Source organism: Somniosus microcephalus, chromosome 3 (genome assembly GCF_052327205.1).
Source record: "Somniosus microcephalus isolate GS21.2 chromosome 3, FLI_Smic_1.0, whole genome shotgun sequence".
Taxonomy (NCBI): domain Eukaryota; kingdom Metazoa; phylum Chordata; class Chondrichthyes; order Squaliformes; family Somniosidae; genus Somniosus; species Somniosus microcephalus.
In genome coordinates, this window is record NC_140989.1 from 55,581,227 (window position 1) to 55,607,566 (window position 26,340).

General features: G+C 43.7%; 1 protein-coding gene across 2 annotated transcripts in view; it reads left to right on the forward strand.

Moving 5' to 3' along the window:
* Positions 1-6,785: 6,785 nt before the first annotated feature.
* Positions 6,786-26,340, forward strand: part of LOC147121072 (protein kinase C epsilon type) — a 788,174-nt gene continuing 768,619 nt past the window's right edge. The window contains exon 1 of one of the 2 annotated variants that reach the window (XM_085980505.1): positions 6,786-7,936. In XM_085980505.1, the coding sequence (XP_085836631.1) occupies positions 7,589-7,936 (348 nt within the window). In that variant the 5' untranslated portion in view covers positions 6,786-7,588. The remainder of the gene's footprint in view (positions 7,937-26,340) is intronic. The other variant, XM_085980511.1, reaches the window with a different exon arrangement.

Genomic DNA, 26,340 nt, shown 5'->3' on the forward strand with positions numbered 1-26,340 from the left:
CAACAATCTCGCTATCAGTAACACTGAGAAACAGCAGAATGTGAATGAAACACCACAAGGCTGTATGGGCCCCTTAAATGCAACTGAATCGAAGATGTCAGCAGAGGCGAGCAGCAGACCCGAACCCACTGATTTGGCCGAGTAAAATCGTTATTTCAGTGTATCTGGGACCGGAACCCGCCGACCAGCCAACCTGACACCACCCCGCCTCCTATGGCAAAATCGCGGCCTAAGTGATTTTTAACCTCCCTTGCCGAAAGATGTCAGGACCAACTGTCGAACCCAATACTACCCTGGCAGATATCAGCTAGTGAATACAGACTGATTGAAGATTGAACTTGGGAGTAATTCCCATGCAATGCTTTTACAGAGGGAACAATCCTGGAATGTAAGAAACAATTGGATACTGCAACTGAAGGATTTTAGAGCTTTTTTGGATGGATGAATTAAGATGGGCCTTCCACACCCATAATTATCTTGTGATCACAATTGAGAACAGACAGCATTGTTGGGGAAAAAGTCACATCACTGGAAGCTGTCAGCAACCTGTGCATCAATTTAGTTCCAATTTCAAATAAAAATTTGCAGTAACTTTTACTGTTTTAATTACCTAACGAGCGTTATAAACAGTGTAGATGATGATTAGCCCTCCTAATTCGGGCTCATGTTGACTTTTCTCTGATTACCCTTCTGTGAAGCGCCTTGGGGTGTGTCTCTACGTTAAATGCACTATATAAATGTTATCTTCCTGCTTTAAACGGGTGCACTGGAAGAACTCTGTTTATCCGGCTTAGTGCAGTTGTAGTTTTGTAAAAATCACTTGAAGGGAAATTTGAACGCTTCTCTCGAGAGGGGTAAACATCCTTACAATAACCAACCACCTTGCTAAGCAATTAGATATTGGATTTTGCAAATGATCTTTTAGCTTGTCCAGATGATTCATGCAAGAGGTCCAGATTTATTCCAGACATCGTGCGGTAAAATGCTGATCTAATCCTATCCAATTTGGCTCCGATTGTTTTAACCAGAGTCACCAGATCCTCTGAGGAGTAAGGCTCCCTCTCAAAAGTACCTCTTCCCTAAGTCTTGATTGGCTCCGTTTTAGTGTTGCTGGGAGACAGGTCTGCTGAATGAATATCAGGTACAATGTTACAATCAGCGGCGATCCCATTCGAAAAGTCCCTGCTTCGCGCGTTGGAAACCGCTGGTGGGCGCTGCTCACCCACAAACTTCACCCAGACTGGGTGCCCGGCTCACAGTCTTACAAGGACGGATAGTAAATGATTTATGGGCAGAAACCGTTTTCAAAAATAAACTGCAAGAATTCCCATTTGACCACGTTGCTGAGTCCAAGCGTATAATCTTCATGTTTTATATTTCACACTGGTTTAGTGTAATAATTTGTTAGAGAATTATGGGGTTCACAAATAACGCTGGTGTTCTCAGTGGTGTGGTAAAATGTATTTACTAAATCAAGCATTAAATCAAGATATACCATTTCTGCTTGCCTTAGTATGTGGTAAAAGGTTACTGGTAATATAGAAGCTATGCCAAAAAAAACTTAATTTTTAAAATTCTAGCAATATATTTTCCAACTAATAGTAGACCAAACAACAATTTGAATAAATTAGTTTAAATCCTTGTTTTGACCCCATGGTATAGTTATGGTTTTTTCAAGTTCACTTTGATTTCCCAACCAAACCATTCAAGTTTTTTTTAGTGTGTATACTAGTCCACTTCCCATGGCATTGGACGCAGGGAATCAAAGCCAAGTGTAGTTTTCAAGTGAGGTGGGGTTAGCAGCCAGGAACACCAATGTAATTCAGTTCCCATTTCAAAGTAATTACCTAGGCTCATAATTTGTGGTCCTGATGATGATGAACATAAAAAGTTAGACCCATTCAAATGAGGTGTAACTAGGTTTTTAACAGTGATCTGAGAAATAACTACAGCTAAACAAACATTATGGCCCTTACAAACGAATTTTAATTTTATGGAGTGTCAAATTTATCCATTTTAATAAAAAATTAACATTTCTAAGAATTAAAAAAAAAATTAAGTTTGTTCATCTTTATTTCAGGTTTATCTTTTCCCTATGTGAGAGCCCCAATCTTTCTTTTTCTCTCTCTAACATTTTATAGAATCATAGAATGGTCACAGCACAGAAGGAGGCCATTCGGCCCATCGAGCCCGTGCTGGCTCTCTGCAAGAGCACTTCAGCTAGTCCCACTCCCCCGCCCTTTTCCCGTAGCCCTGCAAATTTTTTTCCTTCAGGTACTTATCCAATTCCCTTTCGAAAGCCACGATTGAGTCTGCCTCCACCACCCTTTCAGGCAGTGCATTCTAGATCATAACCACTCATGGCGTAAAAAAAGTTTTTCCTCCTGTCGCCTTTGGTTCTTTTGCCAATCACCTTCAATCTGTGTCCTCTGGGTCTCGACCCTTCCGCCAATGGGAACAGTTTCTCTCTATCTACTCTGTCCAGACCCCTCAAGAATTTGAACACCTCTATCAAATCTCCTCTCAACCATCTCTGCTCTAAGGAGAACAACCCCAGCTTCTCCAGTCTATCCACGTAACTGAAGTCCCTCATCTCTGGAATCATTCTTGTAAATCTTTTCTGCACCCTCTCTGAGGCTTTTACCTCCTTCCTAAAGTGTGGTGCCGAGAATTGGACACAATACTCCAGTTCAGGCCGAACCAGTGTTTTATAAAGGTTCATCATAACTTCCTTGATGTTGTACTCTATGCCTCAATTTATGAAGCCCAGGATCCTGTAAGCTTTTTTAACCGCTTTCTCAACCTGCCCTGCCACCTATAACGATTTGTGCACATATACCCCCAGGTCTCTCTGTTACTGCACCCCCTTTAGGATTGTACCCTTTAGTTTATATTGTCTCTCCTCGTTCTTCCTACCAAAATGTATCACTTTGCACTTTTCTGTGTTAAATTTCTAAAAAGTTAGAATCAAAGGAGCCTTTCACTTCCTGCTTCCCTGTCTGTGAGAATTCTGCATTGTGATTGGCTGCTTAGACAGCTTGTTGACATCACAGCAGCTCGCACTACAGGATTCAAACTATTCTACATTAACTTGAATTACACATGGGAAAAGCTGAATTCTCGCCACAGAGATCGTGAGATCTTTGTGGGAAGCTTACTTCGAGGTCAGTGGCAACACCTTTGCTTCGCTGCTGACTGCAAATTATGGGCCATAGAATTTACAGCACAGAAACAGGCCATTCGGCCCAACTGGTCTGCCTGTATTTATGCTCCACGCGAGCCTGTTCATTCTGTCCTTATTTTTATATTTCCATTATTACTCCTACGTCCACATTTGTAATGCAAATTGCCTATGTAAACTTGATACACTGTAATTACACCCCACTGCAGCCCCTCTACTGGGGAGGCAGTGTAATTTCAATGTGATAAATTTACATAGGGAGTTGCCATTATAAATCTGGACATAGCAATGAGTAACGGAAAAAGTTGACAAGAAATATGCACAGATGTAATATATTATGTCCTATGTCCATATCTATAATGGAAGCTATCTGTGTAAACTTGTCATACCGGTGAAGGTACTTCAGTGTCACCACTGGCAAGAGGCTGTAACGACAGCATGATAATTTTATATAGTCATTATTCCATTATAAATGTGGACATAGAAACTTGTATGAGAAATATAAAAGAAAATGGGGACTGAATTACAGCTGTGCACCCTGATCCAATTACCCCTTGCCCTTTCACCAGAAGACTACACTTGGTCTTGATTCATCGGGTGCAACACATATCTGTATATAAAGATAGATCATTTACACAATGGATGTGTGATAACTAGGATACTATGAGGTCTGTTGCATTACTGATGCTGAATGTAAATGACAGCTGAGAAAGTCTCACTTGAAAAATCAAGTTTCCCAATCTGATGTATCCAGGATCCACTGTTCAATCTGTGAACTGTTATTCTGAGAAAAAATAGGTTTCATCAGTCATCCAAGAACTCACTGCAAAAAATGAGATGATATTCAAGTTATCTTCAATATCGAATGATGAACGACAATGACGACGAATGTTTCTACATTTTTAAAGTTGATTGCAACCCAACCTGCAAAAAATAACTATTTTCATTACTTTGGGATGTATTGCTAATGTTAAAGGCGCTATAAAAATGTAAATTGTTATTACTTAAATTATTTCAATATTTAACTTGCAGAGCTTTTCCTGAATAAGCTTTTAAAATGTTCTGCCTTGAATAAATTCAAGTAGAAATAATAAAGCTTTTTCAATCCCTTTTGGTACATTAGTGAACCATTAAATATGTTTAAACTGAATGTGATTCTCAAGTTGATAGAATATTTATGCATGACCCGGAAGGTATGGGTAAAAATTCCACTTCTGCACTCCTAGCCTGTGCCGGGAACACATACCGCAAAACTACACAACCGCAACCCATTATTTACCATCCATTCAAATTAATTGAAGAAAGTCATGGGCCGGCAGTGGTCAATTTCACTTCCGGTGTGCTTCAAGTGCACAGAAGGGGAAGTTTTACCACATGGTTCCCTGCTCTGTGCTTAGTTAGCTGATTGGCTACTCAGACTATATAGGAACAGAGAAATATAGGAACAGGAGTAGGCCATTTAGCCCCTCGAGCCTGTTCCACCATTGAATGAGATCATGGCAGATCTGTGACCTAACTCCACAGAGGTACAAATGATCAGATAACATACCTGAATTCACTGCATCAGTCAGTAAATCACAAATGTTCTACAATGCAATGTTATTACAATTGGTATAATGTCAATCCATCCCTTACAAATCCTACATCTGGTTTAAGATCATTTGGATAGAGTTCACACCGATGTGATACCAGGTATTTGGCATTAAACGTGCCTTAATGCTTTCTGCAGCCATACCTTGTACCTGGATCATACGGGCCTTGGGGATGTCAACTCCTTTTGCACATCTAACTATCAGGCACCCTCCCTGTACCTGTGGCAACATCCTACAGTGTCTATGTTGTTTTGGCACAGATGTTGGCCTTGAGGTGCTGCAAATTTGTACAGGCCATGATCATAATGAACACCAAGGCACCTGTACATCTCCATGCCAGAGTTTTTATTGCATCAGAAATTGTTTACCACTAAGCTTTGGCTTATGGCAAAATTAATCTCTCCTATTGCATCCCTTTCTTCACCAAGCCTTATATGTCTCGCAGATGTTCTGCAAAACATTATTAAACCTAATACAGCTTGAAGGTGCAATGGCTTAATGTATCAACCAGCTGTGCTATGAACTAGGTGATAGAACATGTTTTTTTCTTGCAGTTCCCCTAACAGTGACTTCCTGAATTCAGTATGGGTGGAAATGCTTTATGGAAAAAAAAGCACTGTTGCCTCACAGCACCAGGGACCTGGGTTCGAATCCGGCCTCGGGCGACTGTCTGTGTGGAGTTTGCACATTCTCCCCGTGTTTGCGTGGGTTTCCTCCGGGTGCTCCGGTTTCCTCCCACAGTCCAAAGATGTGCGGGTTAGGTTGATTTGACTATGATAAATTGACCCTTAGTGTTAGGGGGATTAAATACGTGGGGTTACGGGGATAGGGTGGGATATGTGCTGGTGCAGGCTTGATGGGCCGAAATGGCCTCTATCTGCACTGTGGGGTTTCTGTGATTTCTGTGATTTCTGTGTTCTCCTACAGGGAGGGATGGGAGGTATGGCGATGTGACTCAGAATGCTAATGCACAATTCCGAGCAGCCAGTTACAGAGCAGTCATGGCAGAAACCTTTGAGCATGTTGTTCTCGTAGCTTCTTGGTTGATGAATGGTGGTGGTAGATATAATTTAAAGAAAGAAAATACATCGGTTACAACAATTGCGTTATAAATTAAAATTAAAATGTTGATATTTAACCATAACTTGGATTGGCCGGTCTGCACGTAGAAATTATATTTAGAATGTACAACTTTTGAAACAAATTTAAATGGCTATTAAACTTTTACAATTAGAGCATGGAACACTGCAGTTTATGAATCAGCTATATTTCAAACTGTATCTCTGTGTGAGTTGACTTCCTTCCTGCGAATACTGTAATGAGAATGGGAAATCCCACAAAATATCTTGCATAAAAAAATCTATCTGCGCCTATCCTCTGAGGACTGCAGTAGGATTTCGACACCAACATAAAAAAAAATACGAGATTACAATACTTGGCTTTATTTCAACGATACTGTGAATTAAGGAATCCCCAGTTATTCTGTATATTTTCCCAAATGTACTGTATAACATCTTTAAAAATGTTACAAGTGTATATATTTCGGATGTTAATTGTGAGATGCAACACGTACGCAGTCTGTTCGGGAAACTGAAATGCTCTTTCGGGGCTCCAAAAGGATAATGTAATTCCCTCTGCGTTATCAAAGCCAAATCGAAAGGAGGAATTTCTTGTGATAATGACTGAACGATTAATATTTCGCTGCGCGTGGTTTCTACAGCCCACTAAAACACGTAATGGGTGTAAATCTAGTTGGTTACTACCATTTGCACCACGCATAGACTGAAGGTGTAAACCGCGCTCATTCACTAAAATCAGCGGCTTTACACAGAACCGGTGCAGAAAAAGCAGCGCTAAGAAACGACAGAAGGAAAAGAAGATTAGAATCGCGGTTTGGTGCGATGATTTATGTTTGAAACTATCGTGCAGTTGGCAGGGACTCTGGCCGGCTGGGGCTTGACAGTGGAGCATGGCACAGCGCTCTGCTGATCAGCCCGGGAGGACTTTCTGACGTCTTTTGCGCATTTCCTGCATCAAGACCAACAGAGGAGGAGGGGGCGGAGGAGGGAGAGAGAGAGAGAGAGAAGGAAATCACCGCAGCCACCAACAACAGCCTCTGCAGTTTGGCTCCGCGAGTTGCCAACAGCAGCCAGTAAACAACAACAAAAAGAAACCAGGTAGTGGCGAGGATCACAGTTCTCTATGTCTCTCTCTCTCTCTGTAATTATACCTGTACTAAAACTAAAATCCAATTTGTTTGACACAAACAAAAAAAAAGTCGATTTCCTGCATGAAAATCCCTCATGCACAGTGTAGCCGTGTGTGGATGTGATCTGGGCGACCCGAAGGGAGGAAGAGACGCTATGCGGACCGCTAGATGAGGAGCAGAAGATCAGTTATTTATTTTTATTGGGCTATTTTAAAAAAAAATAGTTGAAGCAACAATTCTCTCTGCTTTCCCCCCACCTCCCTCTCCCTCATCCTCCCCACCTTCCAACCTCCCTCCACAGATTTGACTGAAGAGTTGTGTGTTGAGGGGGGTGGTTGCTGTCCCTTCTCCTGGGTCAAGTTGTGCCGCAGCTCCAGTGAAAGGCTCGCCGTCAAAAGAAGTCTGGGTGTCGCGAGAGCAAGAAGAAGGGGGGAAAAAAACCCCACACACAACACGACACAACACACAAAAATTGAAGGATCGCTTTCCTCTCTGAAGAAAAAAAAATAACGTTAGATCCGTGAGGGAGCGACTCGCTGGCGCGGCGGATTGCACAGCGGCGGACGCTCGGCTGATCTCTCCCTCCCTCTCTCCCGCAGCGGAGCGATGGTCGTCTTCAATGGATTACTGAAGATCAAGATCAGGGAGGCTGTCGATTTGAAACCCACCCCGTGGTCGCTGAGACATGCGGTGGGTTCCAGGCCCCAGACTTTTTTGCTGGACCCTTACATCGCCCTGAACGTTGACGACTCGAGGATCGGCCAGACCTCGACCAAACAGAAAACCAACAGCCCCGCCTGGAACGACGAATTCGTTACGGACGTGTGCAACGGCAGGAAAATCGAGCTGGCCGTCTTTCACGATGCGCCCATCGGTTACGACGATTTTGTGGCCAACTGTACCATTCAGTTCGAGGATCTGTTGCAGAATGGCAGCAGGCACTTCGAAGACTGGGTAAGATGCTGCTAATATGTATAAACAAAAGCACCTAAAACAAACAAATCATTCCCACCAGAGCACAATTTATGTGACCGTTATAAAGACAAGGGGTTGACATGTGTTATTAAGTGTTCCCTTCTCTGCACCCCTCTCCAAACAACGTTTGTCCTCAGCCTGTCGTTGACAGGAGTTGCAGTTTATTGAGAATACCGTTCATGTATATTGTTGACCGTTTATTCCTGATGCAGTGATATGTGGAGCAACAGGATGCGGCAAATACTATTGTACGCCTGTTGATTTATTCTATGGTGTAGTACTTGTGGAAGGCTTGAATGTTTCCATGTGTGTTTTATTGTCTGATACTGCATGCATGAGCACATTAAGTGCTTGTGTATGTTTTAAAGTGACACTAATCTCATTTAGTTCACATCTCCAAGAATCCTTTGGTTAAACCTTAATGTTCATAGAATCTGTGATAATGCACATTGTATAGATTTCGACACAACCGGTAGTTGAAGTAATGATTTTCTTTCTATCTGATTGCAGTGCATACTGTCTGGTCACTATTGTGTTGTCTGCATATAAATAACTCATAGCAGTTATATGCATTATTATTATAATAATGCTATCAAGATTTCAGGTTTTTCAGTGTCCTTGACTCTGCTTTTATTTTTCATTTGTGATTTTTCTTACTAAAATAAAAATCACATTTAATAAAAAGCGTAAATATAAATAGATGTGAATCCAGGTCATGGTTGTGTGAGGTGAAGGTTTGACTGGAGGATATAGTGAGCATCTTTAGGGAAACAGGAGCATCAGTAGGCAGTGTGGGCCAAATTTAAATTCAGGTGATGTACTCTGACTTTTTAAAATTTTTCCACTGTTTGTATTGTCTGCTCAAAGTTATACATATAATGGTGACATGACACCTATTGTAGTATGAATTTGAGTGCAGGTGCAAATGGTTACGGATAAAACAGAAAATACGGGGTGCTGAGAATGTGCAGCTCTTTAAAAATAAAATAACTCTTGGGTACGGCAACATATATAAAGCATAAAATAGGTCTCAGTTTGTACCATTTGAGTAGATATCCTGGGGGAAGAATTCCTCTGTACGTTATGTGTAACACAATTTTGGGGCTGTTTCTAAAGAATGTGTTTACAGTTTCACTACACATAGTGTACAAAGGAAATCTTCTCCCTCCCCCACCCTCAAGTGTCAGTTTACGCAAAGGAAACCAGCATGGATCAGTGCAGTGACCTAGACCCACAATGGTGTCTGTCATTGGGCTAATTTAACAGTGTGAATGATAAATTTTAATATATTATCTTCAGTTTTCATTGTGTATTGGGGGAAAATGATGGAAATGATTTTGACAAATAATGCTTCTTAAGTGATCATCCTTTTCTGGCAAAGCCATTTGTGTACTAGAATGGATGGATTTTGCAGCAACGATTATGAGTTTTTCAAGGTAGGAATTCCTTCTTTTTCCACGCTCACTCCTCAGAGTTATCGGAACATAGGAACAGGAGTAGGTCATTTAGCCTCTTGTGCCAGTTCTGCCATTCAGTTAGATCATAGCTGATCTACACCGCAACTCCATTTACCCACCATTGTTACGTATCCCTTGATGATACCCTTATCTATAAAAATCTACTGATCCAAGACTTGAAAGCTTCAATTGACCCAGCTTTTTGGGAGAGAAAGTTTCAGAATTCTACAATCCTTTGTGTGAAGAAGTGCTTCCTGATTTCACTCCTGAACGGCCTGGCTCTAATTTTAAAATTATGCCCCCCTGTTCTGGATTCCCCCACCGGAGGAAGTAGTTTTTGTATCCACCCTATCAAGTCCATTTATCAGTTTATGCACCTCAATTAGATCCCCCCTCAATCTTCTATACTGAAATGAATACAAGCCAAGTTTATGCAACCTGTCTATATAATTTAACCTTTTAAGGCCTGATATCATTCTGGTGAATCTGCGCCCACCAACGGTGAAATGCGGTGCCCAGATCTGAATGCAGTTAGTTTTGACCTACCCCAGTCATCATTCATACACCTCATTTTTATAACACAAATAAGAAATATGAGCTAAGGATGTCGGCATCTCAGCCCTGCTCTACGTGGTCCAGGGAGGAGCATATTACTGCTCATGATCTGTATGAGGTTATTATTGCCCAAAGGAAGCTAGTTTTCCCCATGTGTTTTATATCTTCTTAAATAAGATATATTCAAATCAACATAATTCAAAGCTTCTTAACCAACTTCTTTCTAGAAGTAAATATTTATCAAACCCTATTCAATGTTGTCACTAAGATTTCAGTAAAGCACAATGCTGAATTTGTGAAATAGTCATACTGGCCTAGGTTGGCTGATCATAATGCCGCCAGGAACCTATCATTTTAATTTCGTTCCTGTCAGTGTTACTGTTGGGAGACCTAGGCCATTATGTGCATTTGAACCTTGAAAAAAAATAGTACAATTTTAGATTTTGTCCTTCCAGATTTGATTGTGTCTGAAGAGAGCACTTTATGCTGTGTAACACCAGATTGATGGACTCATGTTTACAACTCTAGATCCGTCATGTTTTGGGAGCAATTTGAGGTAGGATCATAGAATCAAAGAAGTCTACGGCACCGAAGGAGGCCATTCGGCTCATCGTGCCGGAGTAGCACAACAAAGAATATTGCACATTATTAAGACATATTGGGTTAGATTTTAATCTTCACCACCTGGATAGTAACCTGGAATGAAAATTGGGTGCATTCTATAAAAGGCAGGTGATCCCTCCACCAGAGAACCATCCAGGTGCTGAAGATGAAAATCTACCTCATTGACTTTATGTGTGATTCCTGCTATAATGTCTCAGTACCAATACATTAAAGAAGCCTCGTGACAACATTGCTAATGCAGCTCTGCTTTATGAAAATCTACAGAATTGTTGTGTTCTCATAGTCACTATTTTGGCGTTGGCGTGAAATATAATGAATTAATTGACATAGCAGAGGCTAGTCTTAGGAGGCTAGTGGGCAGTGGTGTTCATTGTGTAATGTAAGCAGGTAATGGAGCAGAGGCTATTTCCAGCTGACATCACAAAGCACTTAGCCTTTACCAAAACAGGTTTCCTATTTAAAAAATACGTAAGTGGAAGTCAAAGGAGTATAATAAAATAGTAACTACATGCCCTTATCAATCAGCTATTCCCTGCAGGTGTAGTCAATATAATTATACTGTGTCAATGCAGTCAATCTTGTTATATAAAGTTTGGTTATAAATGGCTTTTTTTCTTGCCCCACTCAGCTGCATATCCTGCAATGGGTTTCACTATAGGACAACATTTAAGCGGTTGACAAAGGAACTCCTACACATACCACATGCTAGTTTAAAAGGTTGCTGCACTTTGTATTACTGCAGCCGTATTTACAACACAATCTCAGTTTTACTCCTTTGGTAATATATTGTAACTACTTTTAGCAATACATTAAAAAATAATATTGATGGAGGAGACATCACATTGGAAAAAGTAAAATACTTCTTATTCAGTACAATGTATGGAAGCTAAATGCAGTAAATATGAAGCTTTATCCATAATAGCATTGCAATGATTCTTGACAGTGGGGTGGATGTTATATGATTGCAGGATGCATATGATAGCGGGATTCAAGTGAGGATGATCTGATCTGTGTTCTCCTGTGGAAATATTTCCGAGTCAGTAGCGTGCTCTAAAAACACAGGCTCGTGCAAAGTCAAAGTGGGTTCTACTTTATACCAGCTAGTATGAATTTTATGTTCATATTTGCAAGTAAAGAATGCATGGGAAACTATGTTTTTTGATGGTATGTAATTCAATTATGAGGAGGAGACATACTCTCTCCCTTCCCCCTCCCCGCTCAATGTTCTCCTCACATTCCATTCTGGTAGGCCACATATTTCCTGTAACCGAGAGGACAGGTTCGCTGGTTTGCTGTCGGGCCGCTAGAGCTGCCCTTTGCCAGCAGTCAGGAGGCTTAATCCATCATCCGATTGCCTTTTCCCCGCAGAGAGACCTGGCTTCTGCTCCATGGCTCACTAAAGCAGTGCCACGGAGATTGGGAACTCGGAGATAGTTAGGGTGGGAGGAGGCGCGTGTGAAGTAGAAACACCAGCATAGACCAGTTGGGCCGAATGGCCTGTTTCAGTGCTATAGATTCTATGCAATTTGATGTAATAATTGAGGAGGGAACCTGCACTCACCACTTTGTGGTGTTGTTCATTGGTGCGCCAATGTAGTTTGCCACTGTGTAGCTGATGTGAACAAGTTGATAGTTTAACATCTTTCTACAGTTGAGAGAGGGAGAAGAAAGAGTGTGTTCACCCACAAGCATGATTTTGTATTCTGACAGAATAAATGTAAGTTCCGTTCATTGCCTGGGAACTATCTAGGTTTGCAAGTGAAGATGATCTGATATGTCTCCCCCTCATAATTGAATTAGGTATGCAACTGGGCTTTACATTCAGGTTTACTGAAATTAATGAATAGATATAGTCTTATGTCAGAATGTGACAATTTATTCGGTAGTTTGATCTCTGGTAGCAAATGACAACTTTAAATTATCACCCGTAATGCCACATGACCATTCTTCTTTACCAATGGTTTTCTTGCCTGAGTAATTACCTCATGATAATGAACATGAGAGGGGAAAGTATATAAGTAATAATAATTGGACAGAAATTAAATTGCAGATGTGTAATGTGGTCCCCTGTTGATTTTCTGAACTTGCATGGGCATTCATGACTGCACCAGTGCCCACAACTCAACATGGGATTGCATTGCTTTTTTAAATTCACCTCATGCTATGTGAGCTTGTATTTGTGATATACGCAGCACACCACATACTGTTGCAAATACTGTTTTAGAAGAGAATTACTTTTGTGATTTTCATGTTCTGACATCACAACATGCACAAGAATAAACCTGTAATTTTTGCCATCTTATGTCATTCATCCACAGTTTTTAATTACAGATACTGTCACTGTGGTTGCTTTTATAGTACATTCTTCTGTGTAGGCTATTTATTATGACAATCCATTCATGCACTGCATAGAATCATAGAATGATACAGCACAAAGGAGGCCATTCGACCCATCGTGCCTGTGCCAGCTCTTTGAAAGAACTATTCAATTAGTCCCACTCCCCTGCTCTTTCCCCATAGCCCTGCAAATTTTTACTTTCAAGTATCTATCTAATTCTTTCTTGAAAGTTATTATTGAATCTAATTCCACCACCCTTTCAGGCAATGCAGTCCAGATCATAATAACTCGCTGCATACATTTTTTTTCCTCATCTTGGCTCTGATTCTTTTGCCAATCACCTTAAATCTGTGTCCTCTGGTTACCGACCCTTCTGCCACTGGAAACAGTTTCTCCTTATTTACTCTATCAAAACCCTTCAAGTTTTTGAATGCCTCTGCTCTAAGGAGAACAACCCCAGTTTCGCTCGTCTCTCCTCGTAACTGAAGTCTTTAATCCCTGGTACCATTCCAGTAAATCTCCTCTGTACCTCTCCAAGGCCATAACATTCTTCCTAAAGTGTGGTGCCTAGATTTGGCCACAATATTCCAGCTGAGGCCTAACCAGTGTTTTATAAAGGTTTTGCATAACTTCCTTGCTGTTGTACTCTGTTCCTCTATTTATAAAGCCAAGGATCCTGTATGCCTTTTTAACAGCCTTCACAATCCCTGCCACCTTCAAAGACTTGACTACATACACCATTAGTCTCTCTATTTCTGCATCCCCTTTAAAATAGTACCATTTACTTTATATTGCCTCTCATTCTTCCTACCAAAATGAATCACTTCACACTTCTCTGTATTAAATTTCATCTGCCATGTGTCTGCCCATTTCACCAGTCTCAAATCAAATCAAATCAAATCAACTTTTATTGTCATTGTTAGTGCACAAGTGCAATACAACGAAATGTAGGCTTGCGGCTCCCGAGAGTGTACATTTAGATTAAGACATTTAAACATTCAACATACATTTGGCTTGTAATACATTAACATAAACCTAACCATAATAAAGTGCATTGGCAGATGTGCAGGCTTTAGAGTTTATTTGTGGAGTTCAGTAGGATGACAGCCCTGGGAAAGAAGCTGTTCCTAAATCTGGTCGTACGGGTGCGAATGCATCTGTAGCGTCTCCCAGATGGCAGGAGGGCGAACAGACTGTGGCTGGGGTGGGTAGGGTCTTTGATGATGGACCGTGACCTCCGTAAACAGCGTTTCTGGTATATGTGCTCTATGGTCGGTAGTCTATGTCCTCCTGAAGTCTGTTACTATCCTCCCTCCAAACCCATGACCTCCACCACCTAGAAGGACAAGGGCAGCAGGCGCATGGGAACACCACCATCTCCAAGTTCCCTTCCAAGTCACACATCATCCTGACTTGGAAATATATCGCCGTTGCTTCACTGTCGCTGGGTTAAAGTCCTGGAACTCCCTCCCTAACAGCACTGTGGGAGTATTTTCATCACACAGACTGCAGCGGTTCAAGAAGGCGGCTCACCACCACCTTCTCAAAGGGCAGTTAGGCATGGGCAATAAATGCTAGCCTTGCAAGTAACGCCTACATCTCGTGAATGAATTTAAAAAAATCACTACTACATTTCCGAGTTTCGTGTCATAAGCAAACTTTGAAATTATGGCCTGTGCACCCAAGTCCAGATCATTAATATATATCAAAAAGATCAGTGGTCCTAATACCGACCCCTGGGGAACACCGCTGTATAATTCCCTCCAGTTTGAAAAACAACCATTCACCACTACTCTCTGTTTTCTATCCCTTAGCCAATTTATATCCATGCTGCCACTGCCCCTTTAAACCCATGGGCTTCAATTTTGCTAACAACATCTCAGTAAGACATTATTCTTTGTCAAAATAGATATGCTGCACATAGTATAGAAAATAACAGGTGGTCATTGTTATAAATCTCATCATCAATAAACTACTTATGAAATAACGCTGTATGGCCAGCTGGTGGCGCCATCCAAGGAGTATAAATACTCGGGCGTGGGCCCCAGCTTGCCAGGGACATTTTGTAAGACAGGAACTAGTGAAATACAACTAGACCTCCATGTTCTGAAACAAGTTGATTAAAGCCTTGCTTTATGCTCAAACCAAGTGCGTAGTGAGTTTTATTACGTCAGTCATTAAATGTGCTTGAAATCTTTTTCGCTCCAGTCAATCCTCTACCTCCCCTCCTTTCCTGATGTTGTTGACAGGTTGCTGGGGTACAGTTCCACTATTGGGTGGTACTCTCCAGTGGCTAGCCCAATTGGCTGTTATTCATGTATGAGGCTTGAAAATAAGTGTCAGCAGGCTACTCAATCAGCTGCTCCTCCCGGAAACACAAAAATAATTCAACCTTTACCTTTGACAGGCCTCTTTGGCTCCATCGCCTATGGAACTGATAGCACGGTGCAGGCTTCAACCAGTTCCGACCAAAAATGGCACTCGGGGTCCTATTTACGTCATAGGACCCTGAGTTCCATATCAGCCACATAAATACTGTGGCGACAAGAGCAGGTCAGAGGCTGGGTATTCTGCGGCGAGTGACTCACCTTCTGATTCTCCAAAGCCTTTCCATCATCTACAAGGCACAAGTTAGGTGTGTGATGGAATACTCTCCACTTGCCTGGATGAGTGCAGGTCTAACAACACTCAAGAAGCTCGACACCATCCAAGATGAAGCAACCCGCTTGATTGGCACCCCATCCAGCACCTTCAACATTTTCTCCCTCCACCACCGGTGCACAGTAGCTGCAGTGTGTACCATCTACAAGATGTACTGTAGCAACTCTCCAAGGCTTCTTCAACAACACCTCCCAAACTCGCGACCTCTACCAGCTAGAAGGACAAGGGCAGCAGGCGCATGGGAACACCATCACCTGCAAGTTCCCTCCAAGTCACACACCATCCTGATTTGGAAATATATCGCCGTTCCTTCATCGTCGCTGGGTCAAAATCCTGGAACTCCCTCCCTAACAGCACTGTGGGATTACCTTCACCACAAGGACTGCAGCGGTTCAAGAAGGCAGCTCACCACCACCTTCTCAAGGGCAATTAGGGATGGGCAATTAATTCTGGGCTTGGCAGCGATGCCCACATCCCATGAATGAATAAAAAAAAAAAAAAAAGAGGCCTATACAGGCAGATGCTTTGGACACCTGGCAGTATGCCCCTTTCAAAATGAAAGCATCGCCGGTGTTAATGGGGTGGTAAGGCTATCAAACCCATTTTGAGGCTGTTACAGCCTCATTAATGCCAGGTGAAGCTAGTGAAAATCGCCCCAGGGAGCCAGAAGAAGTGCAGTATTCAGGTTAAGAAAGGTTGGAAGGTGGGATATAATTGAATTGGACCAAGACAGGGTAGGGGAGGAGGAGGCAGATGGAAATGCAGAGGAGGGTCGGGGGATGAGGAGAGATGGCGAGAGAGAGAGGGAGGAGGTGGGAAGAGAAGTGGGTAGAGGGGAAAGAGGAAGGTGTGGAAAGTTGAGGGAGTATTGTAATCTCTCTGTAGCCCCAGTCGGGGGAGGAATGGGTTTAATTCCAGTTTTTGTTGGGAGGTGGGTTGAGGTTAGGATTGGATTTCTTGCCCTTTGCCAGAATTTCTTTTCATTGGTTGTGGATCCATGTGTGTTCGTGTTTATAGGTGGACTTTTTTTCTCATGCTGGTGGGGAAAGTTGGGGCGGGGGTATGGTGGAGTTATTTGTTTGTATTCTAGCTTCTTGTTGGTCCTAACATTTCTGTTGAGAGGGGGATGGATTGTTGATAGGTTCTCACTCTGATTTAATTGATTGTTCACTTTCGGAGTAAGGTTGTGCCGTCACGGTACCTTGTTTTTTTGTCCCAAGATCTATTTGGAGTCCTTCCGCTGAATCGGCGCGTGATAATTCTGTCTGTGCTTTTGATTTGCTTTCTGTTGGGGAGCCAATATCAGGGAGGTGCTTTTGGGGCAGTGGTTTGTGTAATAGGTGTACCTAGTGCTCAGTAGGTGGGGAGGGGCGTTGCGGTCCAGGTGCACGCTTTGGCCTGGTGTTTTGAGGGACATTTCTGTCCCTTGTCAGTTTAATTTACATTACGCTGATTTTTAAATACTTCATCTACTGTTTAACAGCTGCAACAATTTCAGAGATTACGTTCTTCACCTTCTGGTTCTAAGTACAGTTGTTCGCTTCTTGACTGACTTTTACAGAGACCCATTATTAGGCTTTCAGGTGTACATTTTTCTGGTTTTCAATATTGTTAACATTTGCAGGGACCACCTTCACAACATTCGTGGAGGGACTTTAACAGATTTGCTTTTGTCCAGGCAACACGGCCTTCAGATTTGCCGTCACAGGTTGTTTTAAGGCATCGCCTGCTTGGTTTCTAGAAGACAGCAAACACATTTTTTTAAAGAAAGGAGCACCAGTTGATTGCTGGGGGTTAGGTAGGAGCCTGATAAGTAACATTAGGTGCTGTAACATTAGGTGCTGTCCCATTGTTTTAATTTAGTCACATAATGTAATGTTCACAGTAAAAGAAAAAAAATAAAGACTGGCATTTATATAGTGCCTTTCCCCACCTCAGGACGTCTTAAAACGCTTTACAGCCAATGAAGTACTTTTGAAGTGTAGTCACTATTTTACATCGGAAACGTGGCAGTGAATTTTGTGCTAAGACCTGCAAAAAATATAAAATATTCCTCAATAATCATGTTTTTTGCTGCTCCAATTTTTCCTTAGCTTTCCCCCCTTTCATCTTCTCTCCTGAAGGTGGTACTCTGGTCAATTGCCCAAATGACTATTTTCATAGCTGAGGCGTCCTGCCCTCCCCTGATGTTGATATACAGGCACTTTCAACAAGGATGACAATCATTGACTTTCTTGCCCCCTCCCTTCACAACCCAAGCCAGGGATGTTGAGGCAATTTGTAGTACCCTAACTGAACACAGACCACAGATTGAACTTGATCTGTATGGCTCAGTACTCCTTTATCGGTATTGGTTAAATATTACACTATACACTTCATTTATCCACTGAACAATACTGAGGGAGATAGGTGTGTCCTTTACTTTCATTAAAAAAAAACCTGCTTCCCTCCCCTTCTTTAGCTTCCCTTCTCCCATATCACACGTCACTCCCAGTCTCCTTTCTAACTTCTGCCAAGCACATCTGAATCAGCTGCACTGCAGTGAGGAAATTCCCTTGACTTCTGATTTTCTTTCCCTTTTCAAAGTTGAGCCATCTTGCCTCTTCACTGTATTTTTCCTCATGGTCCAGCCAGAATCAGGAACTCACGGTCAGGGAATAGTAAAGAGTCGAAAAACCCAGGTCCCTCCATCCCATGATGCAACACATTGAAACACCAACTCCTGTGCTACTAAAGTGTCTTCTGGAAAAAAACACCATTCTTATGTAATTATATTATAAAAGATTCCGTTTTATTTTGATAGCCACAGTTAGTCTGTATACTGATGAGATGTAAAAAAATTCTGCCATGAAAGTCATCTGACCATAAGATTACAGCATAATTTTCACAGAACTATTGTCCCTTATGCAGACATTTCATAATGTGCTGAATTTAAACTGCAAGCAGCTGTTTCTCTTCATCCTTGTTGCAGAAAATGGTGTTAAACAGCCACTGTTCCCTTAGCAACCACACAGAACCAATGAACATGCTACAAACAGGATGCCTAAACTGACCGATGGAAGCATTCTATTTAGCCATAGCCTTAAAAACTACAGCGATGATTTTAACCTAATCGGCGCAGCGGGACACCGAAGGGATTGGCTTAGATTTCAAAATTCTCATCCTTGTTTTCAAATCGCTCCGTGGCCTCGCCCCTCCCTATCTCTATAATCTCCTTCAGCCCCACAACCCCCCTGAGATTTCTGCGCTCCTCTAATTATCCCCTCTTGAGCATCCCTGATTATAATAGCTCAACCATCGGTGGCCGTTCCTTCCGCTGCCTAGGCCCTAAGCTCTGGAATTCCCTCCCTAAACCTCTCTGCCTCGCTACCTCTCTTTCCTCCTTTAAAATGCTCCTTAAAACCTACCTCTGACCAAGCTTTTGGTCATTTGCCCTAATTTCTTATGTGGCTCGGTGTCAATTTTCTGTCGTATAATACTCCTGTGAAGCGTCTTGGGACGTTTTACTATGCTAAAGGCGCTATATAAATATGAGCTGTTGTTGTTGTAGCTGCCTTCAATGGAAAGTAAAATCTGGCAGGGTATAAATTGGGTGGCTGATCCGATCTCGTCAGATTCCTGCTGCGGGGGTTAGGTTTAAACTAACCCCACATTTCAGTTTGTATTGACATCATCACGCACTGCAGCTACATTAAGCCACCTTTAGTTTCATTCATATTTTCTTTTATTCACAGACACTCACTGTTCCGTCCTGTTTTGTGTCCATGTAATAAACAGAAGACTTGTCAGGAAAATAATGTTGATGCAGTTAAGTAGATTATGAAGTTAAGTATCGTATTTGTAGAAATGAATGGAAGATTGGTCTCAGCTTGCAGTCACACAGTGTAAAACAGTTACATGCCTGGACTTATACTGATGTTTGCAAAGAATATTAAAAAAAAGGAAAAAACCTTAAATAATGAGTCCCAGAGTGACTAGACAGAAATAGCCCATTCAGCCCATAAAGAGTTTGCTTCATATCTGAAATTTCAACATTTGTTTCAGAAAAAAGAGCTTTCACAACTTGCCCGTGAGATTTTGATTGTTGCTGGTTAGATCAGGTGACCAAAATGTAATATGCAGATTATCAGAAGAACAACATTTTATGCAAGCATATGGACCTAGAAATTCGATGGCGCCATGCCTGCTTTACGGCAGGCAGGAAGTGCACGCTCATTACGAGCCGGAAGTGCGCCACCTGCCATATTGATATAGGCAAAAAAATAGGCGTCCAGGGCCCATGCCTGAAACAGGTCCTTTGCAAATGCAAGTAAGTCACCTAACGCCTGCTTGAGGCGCCCTCTGCAACATTGGTTTGCCCTGAGGCAGCCAATGTTGGTGCCGGCTGCATTCAGGAAAACTAGGTCTTCATGCGGCCCAACAGGCGGTCCTTAAAGGGACCGCTGCAGGCCGCCACCAAAAAGGTAAGTTCGTTAAAAGTACTTACCTGAATGTGGAGCCGGGAGGAGCACTCATGCTCCACCTAACCCCACGTTAAAACCGCGGACCGCTGCTGACCACCGCTCGCCCCTTCTCCGACCTCGACCCTCCTGATCATCGCCCCCCTCTCCCAGTCACTCCCTCTCCCGGTTGCTCCCATTCCTGGTTGCACTTCTCCCGGTCCCCTTTAAGGACACCTGAGGGCAGCTGCTAGCGACGCTGCGGCCCAATCTTCAAGACCTCTTCTTTGGCGAGCCTCCAGGGGATGACCATTAGGTGTCCACAGCTTGATGATAATGGGACCCAAGGCCCAATGTTAGATGCACATCAGGCCTATCCATTCAGTTGAAGATATTGTTCCCCGCACACCCATTTTTGGGCGCAAAGAAGTTTTACCCCATGGTTTAGTTATGTAAATGTGTTCAATTGATTAGAGAGTGGTTACATAAAAAATTGAGAAGTGCATGGGAAACTTAGACCTTACAGAATGGTGTCATAGTGAGGAATTTAAATTCAGTTAATTAAATAAATCTGGAATTTAAAAAAAGCTAGTATCAGTAATGGTGACCATGAAACTACCGGATTGTCGTAAAAACCCATCTGGTTCACGAATGTCCTTTAGGGAAGGAAATCTGCCGTCCTTACCTGGTCTGGCCTATATGTGACTCCTGACCCACAGCAATGTGGTTGACTCTTAACTGCCCTCTGAAATGACCTAGCAAGTCACTCAGTTGTAACAAACCGCTACAAAACATAATAAGAATGAAACCGGACGGACCACCCGGCATCGACCTCGGCACCGGCTACGGACACGGCAACGGCACACCCAGCCCAGTTGACCTTGCAAAGTCCTCACCAACATCTGGGGACTTGTGCCAAAATTGGGAGAGCTGTCCCACAGACTAGTCTAGCAACAGCCGGACATAGTCATACTCACAGAATCATACCTTTCAGCCAATGTCCCAAACTCCTCCATCACAATCCCAGGGGTGATGGCACAGTGATATACAGTCAAGAAGGAGAGGCCCTGGGAGTCCTCAACATTGACTCCGGACCCCACAATGTCTCATGGCTTCAGGTCAAGCATGGGCAAGGAAGCCTCATGCTGATTACCACCTACTGCCCTCCCTCAGCTGATGAATCAGTACTCCTCCATGTTGAACACCACTAGGAAGAAGCACTGAGAGTAGCAAGGGCACAGAATGTACTCTGGGCGGGGACTTCAATGTCCATCATCAAGAGTGGCTCGGTAGCACCACTACTGACCGAGCTGGCCGAGTCCTGAAGGACATAACTGCCAGTCTGGGCTTGCGACAGGAGGTGAGAGAACCAATATGAGGGAAAAAACCTACTTGACCTCGTCCTCACCAATCTACCCGTCGCAGATGCATCTGTCCATAACAGTATTGGTAGCATTGACCACCGCACAGTCATTATGGAGACGAAGTTCCATCTTCACACTGAGGACACCCTCCATCGTGTTGTGTGGCACTACCACTGTGCTAAATGGGATAGATTCAGAACAGATCTAGCAGCTCAAAACTGGGCACCCATGAGGTGCTGTGGGCCATCAGCAGCAGCAGAATTGTATTCCACCACAATCTGTAACCTCATGGCCCAGCATATCCCTCACTCTACCATTACCACCAAGCCAGGGGACCAACCCTGATTCAATAAGGAGTATAGAAGAACATGCCAGGAGCAGCACTAGGATTACCTAAAATTGAGGTGCCAACTTGAGGAAGCTGCAACACAGGACTACGTGCATGCTAAAAAGTGGAAGCAGCATGCTATAGGCAGAGCTAAGCGTTCCCACAATCAACAGATCAGATCAAAGCTCTGCAGTCCTGCCGCATCCAGTTGTGAATGGCAGTAGACTAATGGGAGGAGGAGGCTCCATGAATATCCCCATCCTCAATGATGGTGGAACCCAGCATGTGAGATCAAAAGACAAGGCTGAAGCGTTTGCAACCATCTTCAGCCAGAAGTGCTGAGTGGATGATCCATATCCACATAAAACTGAAGTCGATGATCCATATCGGCCTACACCTGAGGTCCTCACCATCACAGAAGCCAGTCTTCAGCCAATTCAATTCACTCCACGTGATAGCAAGAAACGGCTGAGCGCACTGGATACAGCAAAGGCTATGGGCCCCGAAACATCCTGGTTATCGTGCAGAGGACTTGTGCTCCAGAATTGGCCGTGCCTCTAGCCAGGCTGTTCCAGTACAGTTACAACACTGGCATCTATCTGATAATGTGGAAAACTGTCCAGGTATGTTCTGTCCACAAAAAGCAGGACAAATCCAACCCAGCCAATTACCGCCCCATCAGTTTACTCTCAATCATCAGCAAAGTGATGGAAGGTGTCATTGACAGTGCTATCAAGCGGCACTTACTCATCAAAAACCTGCTCACCGATGCCCAGTTTGGGTTCCGCCAAGACCACTCGACTCCCGACCTCATTACAGCCTTGGTCCAAAAATGGACAAAGGAGCTGAATTCCAGAGGTGAGGTGAGAGTGACTGCCCTTGACATCAAGGCAGTATTTGACCGCGTGTGGCATCAAGGAGCCCAAGTAAAACTGAAGTCATTGGGAATCGGGGGGAAAACGCTCCACTGGCTGAAGGAAGATGGTTGTGGTGGTTGAAGGTCAATCATCACAGCCCCAGGACATCGCTGCAGGAGTTCCTGAGGGCAGTGTCCTAGGCCCAACCATCTTTAGCTGCTTCATCAATGACTTTCCCTCCAACATAAGGTCAGAAATGGGGATGTTCGCTGATGACTGCACAGTGTTCAGCGCCATTCACAACTCCTCAGATAATGAAGCAGTCCATGCCCACATGCAACAAGACCTGGACGACGTTCAGGCTTGGGCTGATAAGTGCCAGGTAACATTTGTGCCACAGAAGTGCCAGGCAATGACTATCTCCAACAAGCAAGAATCTAACCACCTCCCCTTGACATTCAACGGCATTACCATCGCCGAATTCCCCACCATCAACATCCTGGGGGGTCACCATTGACCAGAAACTTAACTGGACCAGCCACATAAATACTGTGGCAACAAGAGCAGGTCAGAGGCTAGATATTCTGTGGCGAGTGTCTCACCTCCTGACTCCCCAAAGCCTTTCCACCATCTACAAGGCACAAATCAGGAGTGTGATGGAATACTCCCCACTTGCCTGGATGAGTGCAGCTCCAACAACACTCAAGAAGCTGAACACCATCCAGGACAAAGCAACCCACTTGATTGGCACCCCATCCACCACCTTAAACATTCACTCCCTCCACCACCGGCGTACCGTGGCTGCAGTGTGTACCATCTACAAGATGCACTGCAGCAATTGGCCAAGGCTCCCAAACACGCGACCTCTTCCACCTAGAAGGACAAGGGCAGCAGGCGCATGGGAACACCACCACCTCCAAGTTCCCCTCCAAGTCACATACCATCCTGATTTAGAAGTATATCGCCAATCCTTCATCGTCGCTGGGTCAAAATCCTGGAACTCCCTCCCTAACAGCACTGTGGGAGTACCTTCACCACATGGACTGCAGCGGTTCAAGAAGGCGGCTCACCACCGTCTTCTCAAGGACAACTAGGGATGGGCAATAAATGCTGGCCTTGCCAGCGACGCCCACATCCCATAAACAAATTAAAAAAATAAACTATGTTATTAAACATACTGTAATGTGAAATATGTACAGGAAGCGTGCATAATTAGCAGCTCAAGTGATTTTGTCAATTTCTAAAAAGTGAGATACTCTTGTTTACTTATATCAATACTTGTCTGTTATTTGTTGCTTAGTGTAGAAAAAAATCATATTAATCTTTTGTGGTAGTCATTTTTATTAAGGTTTCCACATAATAGTCATATCATTGGCTATTGTTTCACAAAAGTCAAAGGCGCACTAAAAAGTATATTAAGGTCAGATGTTGAGTAAGCTTTCTCTGAAATTGCACTTACTGTCAACTATACAGATGAAGATAGAAAAGGAACTATCAGTGGGGCATACCCTTGTCGTGATGTGTCATTGACCTCTTTAGGACCAGAAAATCACTTTCCTTATAAGCCCGAAGAGTGTATCATTTCGCGGGTGCTTAGAATTCAATCGCTAATGAAAGGTTATGGTCTGTAGAGCCAGGATTTTTTTCAGACGCTTGTTTTCGGATATGGTGTGCTGAGGCACCAGTTCTTGTCGGTCCTGTGTCTAATTTGCATATTAGTAGTTTTACTATTTCAGCTTCAAGGCATCTTGAAGTTTTAGTTTTGGCACAACAACAACAACAACTTGTATTTATATAGTGCCTTTAAAGTAGTAAAATGTCCCAAGGCGCTTTACAGGAGTGTTACAAGAATTTTTTTTTACACCGAGACACATAAGGAGAAATTAGGGCAGGTGACCAAAAGCTTGGTCAAAGAGGTAGGTTTTAAGGAGCGTCTTAAAGGAGGAAAGAGAGGTGGAGAGGTTTAGGCAGGGAATTCCAGAGCTTAGGGCCTAGGCAGCTGATGACACGCACAATATATCGTAATGGAGATACAAGACCAGTCAGTTTAAAAAGGAATATACTACTGTTCTTGTATTCATATCCCAATTTCCAGGGCTCTCCTGTCTGAGACAGCAATTTTACATGTGCTGCCTCCAACTGATTGTGCAGTCTCCTCCAAAAGCACATTAAGCGACTGCTTTGCCAAACACGTCCATTCCATCTGTAAATTTGGCCCTACGCTCCCTGTGGCTTGCCACTTTAACAGCTCCTCCCAGCCCCACCCTGATCTCTCTATCTGTGGTCTCCTATAGTGTTCCAACTTGTTTTAATGCAAGCTTCAGATTTCCAGCAGTTGGAGCTTTTATGTAGGAGCTCAGTCTATCAGAGCTTAAGAACTAACTATTCTAATGCTGACCACTGAAATTTAAAGCAACTATTTTCTTAAAGACATGTCTGTGTTCTGCAGGAGATCCATGAATCAAGCATGTGAATTAATTGTTTTATCTGAGTAATATATTATGGTATTGTAGCGGTACCACCGAGTGTCCCTTACTTACCGGACATAATTCTCTTTAACGCGATGACGCGGGCGAACGCGTTGACGCAGGCGAACGCGATGACGCGGGTAAACGCAATGACGCGGACCAACGCGATGACGTCACGTCGCGCATCACGTGACCGTCCCAAGCGTGGGCAAACGAGATGACGTCATCACGCAAGTCACGTGACTACACAAGTGTGGGAAGAACGCGATGACGTCATCACGCAATCCACGGGACTGCCTAGTCAGTCCTCGTGGCGTCTCCGTCCGGATAAGACCTACTGCATGGCTCTCCTGTACCGATCTCGGCAACCTGCTTGTATTCATCTGTTCCTGCATTAAAGAACTATTTGATTGTTTCTCCTGAAGTCGAACTCGATTATTAAGTAGGCATTCGTCCAATACCCACATAGGTGAACCCGAATATCTACAATTGGTGACCCCGTCTCCGTGAACGTTTTTCATGGAGGAAGTGCACAGCCTGAACCCTGTCGCTGTGAACGTTTTCACAGAAGGACAACCGACGAACAACAACCGACGAACACCAATTCCTACAATTGGTGACCAACGACGTGAGGACAGGAGCTCATCAGTACCTACATTGGTGACCCCGTTTTTCGTGAACGTTTTTCACGAAAGAAGTACGCCTGGAAGCTACAGCCGTTTCGCTCAGCTACCGCAACACTGGGAGCAACAGCCGCCCTTGTGCTTTATCCTGGTAGAAGCCCCGTTCGCCTTGTGCAACATCGATACGGCGCAGACCACGTATCTGGATACGGTCTCTGTTTTCGACAGCTCTACCGACTTTCGGCGCGTCAGCCTCTTCAACAACCCCACGGCAGAACAGCAAGTATAACACCCTCACAGCGCGGGTACTGCACGTTTACTGGCTCGCAGGATCGGAGCGCGCCCCGGCGGAGAGGCCACGAGGACTCAGTCCTCGCAAACCACCCCTCGCAACCCACGAGGACTCGCCCCTCGCAATCCACGAGGATTCGCCCCTCGCAACCCACGAGGACTCACTCCTCGCAACCCACAGGGACTCGCCCCTCGCAAACCACGAGGACCCATCCCCCGCCGACACCGCACCAGCCCGTCAGCCTGTTGGTCTGTCTTTTCTACCACGCTTTTCGGCGTGACGGCGAAGCGTTGTCGCCCTCCCGGCAGCTTTTCCCCCTACCGCAATCAACAACAACTAGAAGCGTTGCCGCCCTTTCTACAGTTTTCCCCTCAACA